This window comes from Erpetoichthys calabaricus, chromosome 18 (genome assembly GCF_900747795.2).
Source record: "Erpetoichthys calabaricus chromosome 18, fErpCal1.3, whole genome shotgun sequence".
Lineage (NCBI taxonomy): Eukaryota > Metazoa > Chordata > Cladistia > Polypteriformes > Polypteridae > Erpetoichthys > Erpetoichthys calabaricus.
Genome location: NC_041411.2, coordinates 63,824,706 through 63,838,300, shown reverse-complemented (window position 1 = coordinate 63,838,300; position 13,595 = coordinate 63,824,706). Strand labels below are relative to the sequence as shown.

Genomic DNA, 13,595 nt, shown 5'->3' with positions numbered 1-13,595 from the left:
TGACATGTTTTTGCAAAGTTTTACTTATCATAGATTGTGCTTGAAATATATGATATGTATGCTTCAATTTCCACATAAAACAGAGAGCTTTGCAACAATATGTGGTATGTGCATCCCAAGAAATGTGTTGTTGTTACAGCCTTTATTTGTAGAGCAAGAGACTAAATCAAACCTCCACACATTTACTGTAAACTTTTATTTATCATAAAATTGGTTGATATATCAAGACCTTCAATTTCCTTGAGAATGGAAGCTTTCCAATAATATGCATTACTTCTTTGTATGCTGCCTGTCCCCGAGAATTCTGTACTGTTGTAATGGTCAGGGGACTGTATGTGGATTGATGTCAATGTTAACCAATATGTTTAGAATCTGCATTTAGCAAGAGTTATTGCTTGTTCATTCTTCTGATGGATAAACAACTTAAGCATTATTGGTTTCTTATTTGCTTACATATTCTTGCCATTTTCATATCTTTTTCCATTTTGTCCCTGCGCATGCAGAACTTGTATATTTTCTTATGCTATTCTTCAGCATTCTGTAGAGGCGCTGTGGTCAGTATTCTTCCTGTTCTATCTTTTTCTCTTTTTTTTGTGGAATGGGTGTCTGCTGTTACAGTACTAAAAAGAGTTGGCCCAGACATGCAGATAAAGACTTATATTAATTACATTTAGTTTAGTTTTTTTTTTAAATTGTATTTATCTTTCCTCTGCATACTATATTTACCCATTTTAAAATAGTGTCAATATGGTGATATATTGTAAAGTACCAGGTAAAAGTTTAAAGTTGAATTTGTGATGAATAATAGGACATATGAGATCCCTTGATAATATACTGTAATATATTACTGCTTAAAGTTTACAAAAGATATGCCCAGTCAGGTTAACCAATAAAAAAAAAAACTTTTATCATTTCATAAAAGTGTTTTTATTTGCTTCATTTTCTTTTTGTTTTCTTCATTCTGTATGTTCTTAATATTTACAAAGAAAATGTTAAATAAAAGTTCTGTATTCATCTCTCTTTGCACCTTGATGTAATCTGTTATATTACATGGTACATTTACAGCTGACAAAACCAGAAAAGTGAATTTATACTGAATCTGAGAAAGACAGAAACTTGATAATAGTTCAAAATTTCTGCACTTCACTACCAATCAATTCTAAATTTTAAATGGCCATTTTTAGCCTTAGGTCTTAAAAATACCTTGGCTTGAATTGACTGCAGTGTTGTATGACTGATTCTCAAGCCTATTAAACTTAGTGGGTTAAAAATACCAACAAAAACTGAAACAAATGTTTTAATAAGCATATAAGGCGAAGTTGTTCGATTGTGAAAAATATTCACCTTCCCTAGGGTTAATCTTGCTGTCTATAAACATTTTATATTGCTTAATACAGACAATTAAACTATTTTGTAATGTTGGGAGAAATGAGAAATTCTAATCAGGTTACTTGGACTTAAGAAAAGGCAACTGAAATTCTAGCATAAAAGTGATTTAAAGTACCCATTTCATATGCAGTCCTTCACAACTAACAATGTGTGAAAAGCCAGGCTTTGATAATAAACAGAACATTTCTGGGTGGAATCAATGAAAATAAGAGCAAAATTAACATATTATAATCATGTGTAGAGTAAGAGAAAAATGTTATCTCTATCAAACACCTCTACATGCAAGCCTTAAATATTCCATCTAAATAGCTGATTTGGTTCCCTGCAAGGTCACCTACCATACAGATCCTGAGAACTGTCTACCAGGTAAGTGTCTCTCCTCTTGATATAAACTGTGGCATTATACTCCTCCTGTGGGGCAGAGTACGTGTACTGCAAAGAGAGTTGGCAGAAGCTAAAGTAAATAAAACAGGCAATTTATTTCCAACTATCAAAGGTTATCTACACAGTAAAACCAATAAAAAAAATAATCTTTGCAGCAGATGAGAATTACAACATTGAGAGTCACTTTCATCCATTTACCTGGTATGGCTGGCACATAATATAATAAACAAGAGGCTCATCTGCAGTCTTTACAAGAGCATCTACCATTACCATCTGCCCCTCAATCACAAAGACACATGTGTAGTCTGGATCCTTGAAAGAAACACAAAAAGACCAACAGAGATAACAGAGAATTGCGGAACTATAATATTCCTTCTGCCACATATTTAGAGACTGTTAAACATACATTAAAACATCTAAAAGTTCTGAAATTCCATTAATTTATTAGGAATGGACAATGAATGGAAATTACTAGAAAAAGGAAGGAAGAAAAAGGCACATTCAACTAAATATTTTTAATTTTGCTCAGGAAATATTAGGAGAAAGTACATTTCTTTTAGCTTGTGCATTCCAAGTTCAGCTTAAAGAGCTGTCAATTCTGTGTACTGTACTTGTGTTCTTTCTTTCAAAAAATGCCATTTTCCTGAAGTGTCATGTTCAGGTGTGAATACCTGGAAAAGATGAAGGTTCCTGCCCACCAGTGTGATTTCTCTCTTTGTGTTAACTGGCAGCAGAGAAGAGCCCTGGACTTTCTCTACACAAGGACACTCTTCAGGACCCTGGCTAACTGGATCAGCATCCAACCCCTGCAAGTAAACACCAGACGAAATCATCAAACTATGCATTTGTTTATTTATTTTTATAAGCAAAGCTCACTGGACAAGGACTATTAATTCTCATCTATACCTCCTGTAAACTGTGAACTTAAACATAAATAGAATAGCCTACTGATGTACATGGTTTCTTAAAAAAATAAAAAAATAATGCAAAATGAGACACTCAAACATATTAACAGACAATGATCCCTGATGTACAGGAGTGTTAGTAGTGACCATTAGCAGGGTGAAAGGGCAAACATCACAAAAACGCAACGAAGTATAAGTTAACTAACACTTTACAAGGAGGGTGCACTTTAATCTGTGGACTGCAGGCCCTGCCTGTAGTTTGCCCCCTCACAAGTGCTTCAGACCTTCAATCTACTGCCAGGTATTAAAAAATTCTCAGGCAAGTGCATCGTCAATTAAATGCAGGGGAGTTTGCATGCAGATGGCATCTCACCAACTGGTAGAATCCTGGCATGTCATATTGGTAATCATATTCCGCATCAGAGTCCATCACATGTACAAAGCCAGGAGAGGAATTCTCTACATCCCCATCTCCTGAAAGAATGGTTGTGGCAGAAAATGTAGCCGTTTCATTCTCCAGATGAATGTCTTCTGCCACATACACTGGATTAGTGTTGGAGTCCAGGGGCAAATCGGGGAAACCGAGGGGTGGTTCTTTAGTTGTGAGAATTTCCACTGGTACTTCAGAAGCAGCTGGTATTCCAAGATGAGAAGAGTCAACGGGTGCTGGCACTGGGGTCAAAGAGGTTGGTAATGCAACATGAAAGGTCTCATCAGTTGACTGATCCACCTCAAGATCCTCTGTATCATTTGATGGATTGAAAGGTACAGTCAGAGGGATAAGCATTGGTTGGACAGTACTTGAAATCTGGGTGGTCACGGTATTTGTATTTGTGAACTCTTCATTGGCAGATGGTTCTGGCAAAGGTACAGGTTCTTTTAAGTAAACAGTAGGACTACTAGTTGCTAATGGGTCTTCAGTCATCTCATTTTCTTTAAAATTCCCATTAAGGGATTCATCTGGCACTGTTTCAAGATTAGTGACAGTGCTGACAATGATAGTACTTGTCACAGAAGGTACTGTAACTGACTCCAAGGTAGTAGTGACATGTGGCTGTATGGTGGCCACTTCTGTAGTGCTCGGGAAAGTTGTAGGCTCAGTAGTTGTAGGAGGGCTCCTGGTAAAAATGGACTCTGCAGCTGCAGTGGTAGAGACAGTCGTGGTGGTGGTGGGAGTTGTTGCTGTCGTTGTCAAAGCAGTCGTTGGCTCAGGTGTAGGGGAGTCCGTTGTTCTCGACATTGTTGCAGGGGATGCGATAGTTGGCCTTGCTGTTGGGGAGGGCGGACCGGGAAGAATAAACTGTAGGCAGGATTGAGACAGATGGTATAAGGATAAACAAAAGAAAAAAATAAATATATAAATAAATGTACATCAAACAAAACATAAAATATTAAAGGTTTAAAATTAAAGAATAAATCAAAACAAAGTTAGAGGGAAGGAGGTTTTAGTTAAAGGAAAAAACACTTCATCTCCATCTTGTTTTTTGATTAAATATCAATTATGGTATTCTACTCGGATACAATTTTTCTTCACTTCTAATACATATAGTGAAACAACAAGTACATGGAGCACAGCATCAATGTCTGGATTTATCTACATAAATGTTATACTGATCTGAATGACTTACATGCTCATTATATATAATGGTTCCCTCCTCGCAGGTTGGTTTATGGGTGCAAAGATGCTGATGAACACACCAATGGCAACCCCACTGACTTTTCACACATGCTTGGCACCTGCAGAAAGGAACACGGTCCAGATCAGAAATGTTCTGAAAACTGGAAATAATGATATCTTGCATTATTTCTGTACAAATGTTAAATTAGGGGGAAACAAACCTAAAGTTTTAAATCTAAATGATAAAAATAAATTCTTGCCATAGAATCTAAACATTCTGACATGCTTCAAAAATGTGCCTAAGCATTCTGGAGCTGCAGGTTATTATGAAAATTAATATTTTTGTTCACAAATGTCTAGTTTAATCTCTATTCTTTGTAAATGTGGCTCCAACACCGATCGCTACTATTATACCATGTATTTTCTTATTGATTTCCAAAGATAACATACTTTAATAGAAGTATGCAAATAATTCTGATTTGACCACAAGAGGAACTGAAAAGAAAAAAAAAAAAAAAGACTCGGTAGCTATGCTAGCAAATTTCGTAAAACAATGAGTCTCAGTTATATAGCTGTTGGTTAATCGGACATATCAGAAGTACTATTGTAAGTAACGGAGTACTTTCCTGTATACAATAGTTTTTCCTCACCCAGGGGGTTTAATATTATTACTTCACTGGAGCTCCTTACTCTTGAACACACTATACCATACCATTTTCTAAGCCTGCTTAATCCTAAACAAAGCACGACGCAAGGCAGGAATAATCCCTCTTAGATGTCAAGGAGATAGACGTATGTAGTTGTGGTTTCTTCATTTGTTTGGGGGGTATTTGGGATGGGAGTGTGGAGGACTGTCTAGAAAGACTGTTATGCTGCTTGACTAGTGTGGGGTGGTGTGCGTTTAATATTAGGGTGGAACATATTCTGGTTTCCGTTTTCTCAGTTGCTCTTCTTAGTAGCGCGTTTGTGCTTTTCTTCTCTCTCACCTCTACAGCTAACATATCGATTAACCCCACACACAGCTGGATTCTTGGATTAAACAATTAAGCAATATTGACTATCATGTAAAAGAGTTGATATTGTGTTTACTTAGAAATCCAAGCTGTTATATAAAGATGTGACTCGTTTAGGTAACAAGCTCTGTTTTGTTGCAGCCTCATCCTCACCCAGTTCAAACGGGTGTGAAGTGGCTATTCTGCTGTAACATAATCTGCGGATTAAAATGCTTAGCGTGAACAATTTAGGTAGGCTTTCTTATTTATTGGCAAAAATAGGTCGCAAGAAAAGTCAGAATAAGCAGGGTTAAATAAATGAGCAACCATTCCACAACTGCAGTACTATGCAATCTGGTAACTGGTTCAAACAAAAAAAAAAAAAAAAAAAAAATTGTACAATCTTCTGTTAATAAAAAATAAAAAGTTTAACAAGCAATATCTTACCCCATGATGTTAGCTGATAGCTAAAATGTCCCAAAGTCTCGTCCAGATACTTTTTAAAAATTGGCAGTGTTCCTGATTCAACTGCTTGAATTTTAATGATCTTGATTAAGTTCCTATGCAGTCATCCTTCACCTATCGCGGGGGTTACGTTCCAGAGCCCCCCGTGATAGGTGAAAATCCGCGAAGTAGCAACCTTACATTTATTTTATTATTTATATATATTTTAAGGCTTTATAAACCCTTCCCACACTCTTATAAACCTTACTGCCTTATTACGTCCACTTACAACTCGTTTTGCGCCCTGGTTAAAGGACACTGCGGCTGTAGATCTTATATTCGTTTTCTCCTTTTTAAATAAAAAGAATCGTGGACTCATTGATGCCGTAATGGCGTCCTACAGCGGTGCAGCTGTTCCCTTCCTTCAACATATCCAAACCTTTTACCTTTTCGGCAATCGTTAGCATCTTCCATTGGCGCTTGGGCACGGCCCCTGAAGCAGTAGCAGGAGCAGATCGTTTTGGAGCCATAACAAAGGGCTTGACTATGCACAAAGATAAACACAAAAGAGCACAAAATTTAACTCTTTACACAGCGAAACACGCTGATGCTGAATGAGCAAGACGAGACTTCCTGGTTAATGCAGTGGAATCGAATTCGGCGCACTGTCGCTGAGCCAATCAGCACACAGGAACTTAACTGCGTGCTCTGATTGGGTAGCTTCTCAGCCATCCGCCAATAGCATCCCTTGTATGAAATCAACTGGGCAAACCAACTGAGGAAGCATGTACCAGAAGTAAAAAGACCCTTTGTCCGCAGAAACCCGCGTTATATATTTAGATATGCTTACATATAAAATCTGCGATAGAGTGAAGCCACGAAAGTCAAAGCGCGATATAGCAAGGGATTACTGTGTAGTCTTCTCTACTCAAGAGTAAATTTCATTCCCTTAGCCTGTTTAAAAAAGTACCAAGGTTTCTGATTCAATAACATCAGGTGTAGAAGAACATGTCCTTTAGTAATGGGATGCAGTTGGTTTCTATCTCTTAAACAGTTTCCATGCTGCTTTGTCTATTGTGTAGCATGGCGGCCAGAACTGCACACTGAACTCTAGATGCAGTTAGTGCATTACTCTCAGCTAGCATGTCATTCCTTGATTTGCATTCAACAGTTTTTATAATGTAACCTTACATTTTGTTTGCCCTTTAATATCCATCCATCCATCCATTTTCCAACCCGCTGAATCCGAACACAGGGTCACGGGGGTCTGCTGGAGCCAATCCCAGCCAACACAGGGCACAAGGCAGGAACCAATCCCGGGCAGGGTGCCAACCCACCGCAAGCCCTTTAATATTGCTTGTATAATTTGACTAGATGATGAGAATGTTGTGTCAACTTAATGCCATAAATTTCTTTCTTTCTTTTCCTTGTGTATAGTATGTTGCACTTTTCTCCATTAAATGACACTTTCCAAGTATCTGAACTATTATATTGTTTCCTCAGTCCACTAGAATCCATGTTCTCTGTACATGTAGTGTTATTTCACAAGTTTGCTCGCAGAATTACTGTAACTAATATAAATTTGAAAAAGTGATGGTCCAAGCATAGATCAATGAGGGACTCAACTGATGACCAGTGTCAGGCGATGCTGAACCAGCTGTCTTGATTCAGTTCAACTGAGAACTTCAGTCTGAAAAGACAACTCCACATTTACTGCATATTTTCATTGTTTATTTTTTATCTAATTATACGGGGGTCACCATGGTTGTTCTCCAACTCTGTTTGTGTCAGTCCTTTACACAATGTGAAGCATTCTCTCATTATCTGTGCTCTTTCACTTAGGATGATTAACCAACCTAAACTTTAGCTTTGTAAGTTACCTTTCTTGCCAAAGGATTGTTGTTTCAAAATGAATTTTTGGTATAAAACTGCATCAAAGGCATGTTTTGCTTTCATTCACTACTCTGTCTGCCTGTTCAAAAAACATCTTAGTGCTTTCTATGGCAGAACCTTCCTCTCGTATACTTAGTAAGAGCCACAACTAAGCAGTTATAATAGCAATTCCACTATACATAGCATTTAATTTTTTGGGAAAAAAAAAAATCCTCTCATCCGCTACGCTAAGCAATAATTCGGAAGCAAACCTCAGATACAAAAACAGTTGAGCTGAATACTCACGGCATGTTCCTGGATAGCTGCTTCACAGCACTGCAGTCATAAAATGTGAACTTGATGGATGTGACTGTAATATTTAAGAATCGCAGAGAAAGAGTAACATTCACATGATCTACAAAAAAACAATCAGGAACACTCAGCATTAGATAAGTGATTTTACTGGATCTAAACAAGCCTATCCAAGTCATAGCAATAAAGAGCATAATTCACTTAAATATACTCCACTCAAAAATTGTATTTTTTTTTTATTATGTTGCTTACTCGTGTATTTTGATCGATGACTGATAAAAAATTTTAGTCGCATGTTTTCATACAGAACGAGAAAAAAAAATAACAAGGCTTGTGTAAAAATATACGTCTATTTTTCACAGCATTTACAACATTTCGCAACAGGACACAGTTGTTTTATGTATCTCTTTATAGAGCAAGATTTTTGTCTTTTTTTCCCTTTGTGCTTATTCATTATTACTAATCATGCACTTTAAAAACATTGTTGATGAATATACGCATTTGAAAAATAATTCTAAAACAGAAATTAAAAAAAAAAAAAAAAAAAAAAGTTGGTCTTTTAGTATTACATTAACTGTTCTCCACTGTTCCATGGAGAAGAGCGATAAAATGTACATTACATGCATAATATGAATAAAGGCCATTATTAACTTTGATTACAGCTTCTGTTTTTAGCACATTTGTGTTTCTGGAGTAATTCACATGCAGTAACATCAATAAAATAACATGGAAAATACATTTCCAACAATGAACCTCCTGGTTGTTCTCCTCCTCCATTGCAACAGGGGTTTAAGCCCACATGTTGGCTATGTATAAATGTGTTACAACTCATAATCAAGCAAATTAAAAGAGAGATTATAATTAAGTTTGTATAAGTTCAAGACAAAGACTTGCAGAAGTGAGGCAAACTTGAAAAATACCGATTGCACCAGCTGAAAAACATTTATTTAAACACAGTTTGGCCCAAAATTAAGAAAAAAATTGATTAGGATTGCATTCTCTCTTGTTATAACCTCCTTCCTTCCTGTTTGGAGCTTCCTTTTATAGTAAACTAGGCATTCCCTGTGGCTCCACCTGTGTAGTAGTGAAAAAGGACACACTTTAAAAATCAGTAAACAAAAAGGTTTTGCTAGCTAAGCGTAGGCAAGATACACTCAATAATGCAGAGGTAGACTGACTCCCCACTCCTGACGTCACACTTCCCCATCCCTTCAGCCCGCAGCCTCTCTCTTGGATTAGCGTGAATATAACACTCCCGCAATCAAACTATGACTCTTAGAGTGATAAGAGAACTCGCAAAATCAACCGGAATGTTCAAGCAAATTCTAGAAAAAAAAACCCAATCTAAATCAGTTAGATTGTTCTCTCTTTCACTAGCTAAGCAGATGTAAAATATGCCCCGAGGCTGGCGTACGAGTGAGAAGCGACCCAGCCCCCCTCGGCCCACTGCATCTGTCTCAGATTCGTGCAAATAAATCAGTACCGCAAACAAACTATTATACTTAGCGCAATGAGAGAGGTCGTAAAATCAACCGGAATGTTCAAGCAAATTATACAAAAAAACTCGATCTAAATCCGTTAAGTAGTTCTCTCGATGATAAGTGGACAGACATACAGACAGACATTGGATTTTATATATTTAAATATATAGAGAGATTGGCATATTTGGATCAGGACTAAGTCACATTTCAGGCAATCCTAGATGGCAATGACAGAGCAGAATTTAGTTATTCTAAGAGAAACCTGTGGCAGCAAGTATTTATAAGCCCAACATTTTGTGGTTCAACATAGTTCATGTTCTTTTTTGATGACTTCAGTATACCCTGTCTCACGGAGTTTGTTACAAGTGTGAACATGAAGAATGTTTTGGGTAAGACAGTGTCACAATTACCTAGCCCTTGGCCAATAGGAGGCACCTTATTGGCATCTGGTGAAGAACAAGTTGCACCAGTTTCAGTTATGACTGCCAAACTCTCATAATCCTCAAAGAAGCAGGAGTAGGACTCCTCCTCACCCAAAGTAGGCAGCTTTGGGATTGAAAGGAAGATCTAAAATGAGAAATCAAAAATCAAATAAATATCATACAGGATATCTTACAGTAAAGAATTTGCAAAGCAACTGCCAAAAAAGAAAACACCAAAATAAACCACGTTCAACTGACTCCCTCTTACATTTACTTTCAATAGTCTAGAAACGGATCTAGAATTTGATCTAAAACAGTCCCAGTTTCTGGGTAGTAACTGCAACACATTCACTAAAGCCATTAAAACTCCTAAAAGCCTTTGAGGTGGTGCTTATTATGAAATCAGATGGGAGGATGCATACGTACATTTCTTTTTTCCTCTCTGCTTATGTTGGATGGACTCAACGACTGAACAGTCAAACACTGCTGTTGCTGATCGTAGCTCCACAGCCACTGCCCAGGAGATTCTGATCGGCGACACTCAGAACGGCGTCCACAACTGGACCACACCAAGAAATATGTTATCATCAATGAAAGCATTAAATTACACCATTTCCTTTACATAGCCTCTCTGAGCACATTTTTAGTATTCAGTTGTTAATACTTTTCATGTCCCCTTCAGTGATGCTCACAAAAAGCTCATGCTATAAACACGTAAAAGTATGCTACATGATTGTTTAAAGTGGTTGGTCTTTCTTCCACTTTGTCAGCTTTATATTCAAAGCAAATTAACACGTTATTATGTCATGCTGGCTATGGGATTATTGCTAAGAGGTTTACAGATTAATAAAGTATCTATCTATCTATCTATCTATCTATCTATCTATCTATCTATCTATCTATCTATCTATCTACAGCTTTATTGATCACTCGGTTTGAGCTTTGTTGTGTTTGACAATCCCACCTACTTTAATCCCTCTCTTAAAAAAAGAGAACCTCAGGAAGCAGGTGCTTTAATACTCACCGTCCCTTCAGCACACACCACCCACAGTATGGATCATTTGTAGCCAGGCATGACTGGCAGTCCAGATGCTTTGAGCATTCAGCCACTGGTTGCCTTACAACCTTCATGTAAATGAAAAGTGGAAATGGAGAGTTAACCGCCAGTAAACAAAAATAACAAACAAGGAAAAAAAAATAACATATTAATACATCATGCCTATCATTTCCTTATTTTGACTGTGTGAAATTTATTTATAATAAGGATCTCAAAGTGGCAACAGACCTTTTACACTCTAGAAGCATATCAAATAAGACTGTTTTATATAGGCATGGATCAGCACACCTTTATATGGCTTCTTTCCTGCATTCGAAGAGTAGTAAAGAACCTTAAGTTTCAGCAGCTAACTGCAGTAACATGATGTTACATAGTTAAAGGCAGAGTACAAATACAAAATATATAGATATGCCTAACAAGCCATAAATTGTTTATGAATATAGACTTGTACAAAGATTCACTGTCATATTCTTTTATATTAGCAACAGGTGGCCATGACCCAAATATCCCATAAAATGCTAGTAGTAAAAGACAGCCATGATATTTGTGTGTGTTAGGTTGCAATATTTGCAAAGTATGAAATCATTGCAAACCACACATTGTGTATCTAGTTTGTGATGCACAAATGCACAAACGGCAGTACCAAATGCCTCTAAGTGAGTGATTTGTACAGTTTAACATTTAAGACCAAACAAAACAAAAAATTTCTTTGGTTCTGTTAAGCATTGAATAATTACAAAATGTACATTTCCAGTTGGGTTTCTGATACAACAAAACTGGAATCTGAAAATGTATTTTTTTCTGCAAAAATCCTGACTTGCGTTTTCCTTGTTGATGAATACATTATAGCTGCATTTACTTGTATTTGAAAAACAGTGATTTTAAAATACAAACAGTAATACAGTCTTAGATTGAACCACTCCCTTCTGGTTTTTGCTTCCGATCAACACATACCGATACACAAACCCTCACACCTAAACTGGCTTTTTAATGAAAATTAATAAAGAGGATTGTGTTTTTATATAGTGTAAGAATGTATTAAATTTTACAAATCTTAATTTACAAATTTAGCTATATCTTAATAGTACAGTGGAACCTCGGTTCACAACCATAATTCGTTCCAAAACTCTGGTCGTAACCTGATTTGGTCGTGAACCGAACTAATTCCCCCCATAGGATTGCATGTAAATACAATCAATCCGTTCCAGACCATACGAACTGTATGTAAATATAGCGCTACCAACTGCTGGCTAAAAACACTTTTTTTTTTTTTAATGAGTTTTAAGCACAGGGAAAAAAATGAACATATGAAAAAATCCGTAATTTAATAAACCACCAAGAAAAGTAACATTGCAACAATGCACGCTACGAACCAATCACTGTAAACAGAAGTGAAAACAAAAACAAGCCCAGTGCATTCTTTAACTGCCTTCTTTACCTTATGCGTCCAGCTCTCTCTCTCGCGCTCGCCTGTGTGTGTGCGTGTGTGTGTGTCTCTCTCTGGCACTGCCTGTGCCTGTGTGTGTGTGTCTGTCTCTCTCTTTCTCGTGTGTGTGTTGCGCCCTCTCGCTCGCTGCACAGGAAATGCACAGGGAGAGACTGAACACGTATAAACCGAAAGGAAAACTGGCTTGTTCGTATACCGAGTGTGTGGTCATGAACAGATGCAAAAGTTTGGCGAACTTTTTGGTCGTAAACCGATTTGTTCGTGTACCAAGACATTCGTGAACCAAGGTTCCACTGTATCTCTCTCTCATATAGTGCATTTCAAATCTACCTACCTACCTACCTGCTTGCATGGGTGTTTACGGTTTGTTAATTTTCATTTGAGAAAGTTAATTCTACAACTAAATTTATAAAATACTATCTTAGCACAAACTATCTGTATGCTATTTTAACTTTCAGAACTAAATTTCTTGTCTTTTCTCTTTTTGCTTTCATACAAGCCACAATGGTAAACCATGCTTATCATTACATCCAAGCCTAAAGCATAAACAGTCTCAGTTTCAACTTTAAACTAATACACAGTTATTATTTTAGGCTTGATCCTGTCTTCAGTCAGTTCCCGCTTTACATAAACACTCCTGCTGGTGCATACACGTAATTAAGTGAAATAAGCCTTAGCCCACAGTCAATTAAAAAAATGGCTCACAAAAAGATTAAACTAATCATTATTGGATGTACCCACCATAGATGGTGTCATGATGTACAGAAATTCCTGGAATTCATCTAAAAGGAGGTCACTGTTAATGGGTCCATTTTTTTGGATTAATAATGTTGAATATTTATTTGCTACTCCAGATGGTGGGAGGAAAATCTGTAAACAGAAAAATTAATGTTAGATCACAAGTTCATCGGTTCCAGGACATGTGTGACTAAAGATATGGTAGATATTTTTATATATTGATTGTATTTTTTGCTAACAGACTGGCCACATCATGGCCTTGCACAAAACCACTGTAGCAATACAGTGTAACCTCGGTTCACGACCATAATTCGCTCCAAAACTCTGGTCGTAAACCGATTTGGTCGTGAACCAAAGCAATTTCCCCCATAGGATTGTATGTAAATACAATTAATCCGTTCCAGACTGTACGAACTGTATGTAAATATATATTTTTTTTAATTTTTAAGCACAAATATAGTTAATAATACCATAGAATGCACAGCGTAATAGTAAACTAAATGTAAAAACATTGAATAACACTGAGAAAACCTT

General features: G+C 36.9%; 1 protein-coding gene across 5 annotated transcripts in view; it reads right to left on the bottom strand.

The window, feature by feature from the left end:
- plxnb1b (plexin b1b) overlaps positions 1-13,595 on the bottom strand; it is a 388,691-nt gene that overhangs the window by 47,692 nt on the left and 327,404 nt on the right. For 4 of the 5 annotated variants that reach the window (XM_028825049.2, XM_028825050.2, XM_028825051.2 and 1 more), the window contains 10 exons: positions 13,065-13,193; positions 10,844-10,944; positions 10,246-10,378; positions 9,808-9,964; positions 7,911-8,019; positions 4,307-4,415; positions 3,052-3,978; positions 2,445-2,579; positions 1,972-2,085; positions 1,728-1,821 (listed from right to left, as the gene is read on the bottom strand). In XM_028825049.2, coding sequence (XP_028680882.1) covers positions 1,728-1,821; positions 1,972-2,085; positions 2,445-2,579; positions 3,052-3,978; positions 4,307-4,415; positions 7,911-8,019; positions 9,808-9,964; positions 10,246-10,378; positions 10,844-10,944; positions 13,065-13,193 — 2,008 coding nt within the window. The remainder of the gene's footprint in view (positions 1-1,727; positions 1,822-1,971; positions 2,086-2,444; positions 2,580-3,051; positions 3,979-4,306; positions 4,416-7,910; positions 8,020-9,807; positions 9,965-10,245; positions 10,379-10,843; positions 10,945-13,064; positions 13,194-13,595) is intronic. The other variant, XM_028825053.2, reaches the window with a different exon arrangement.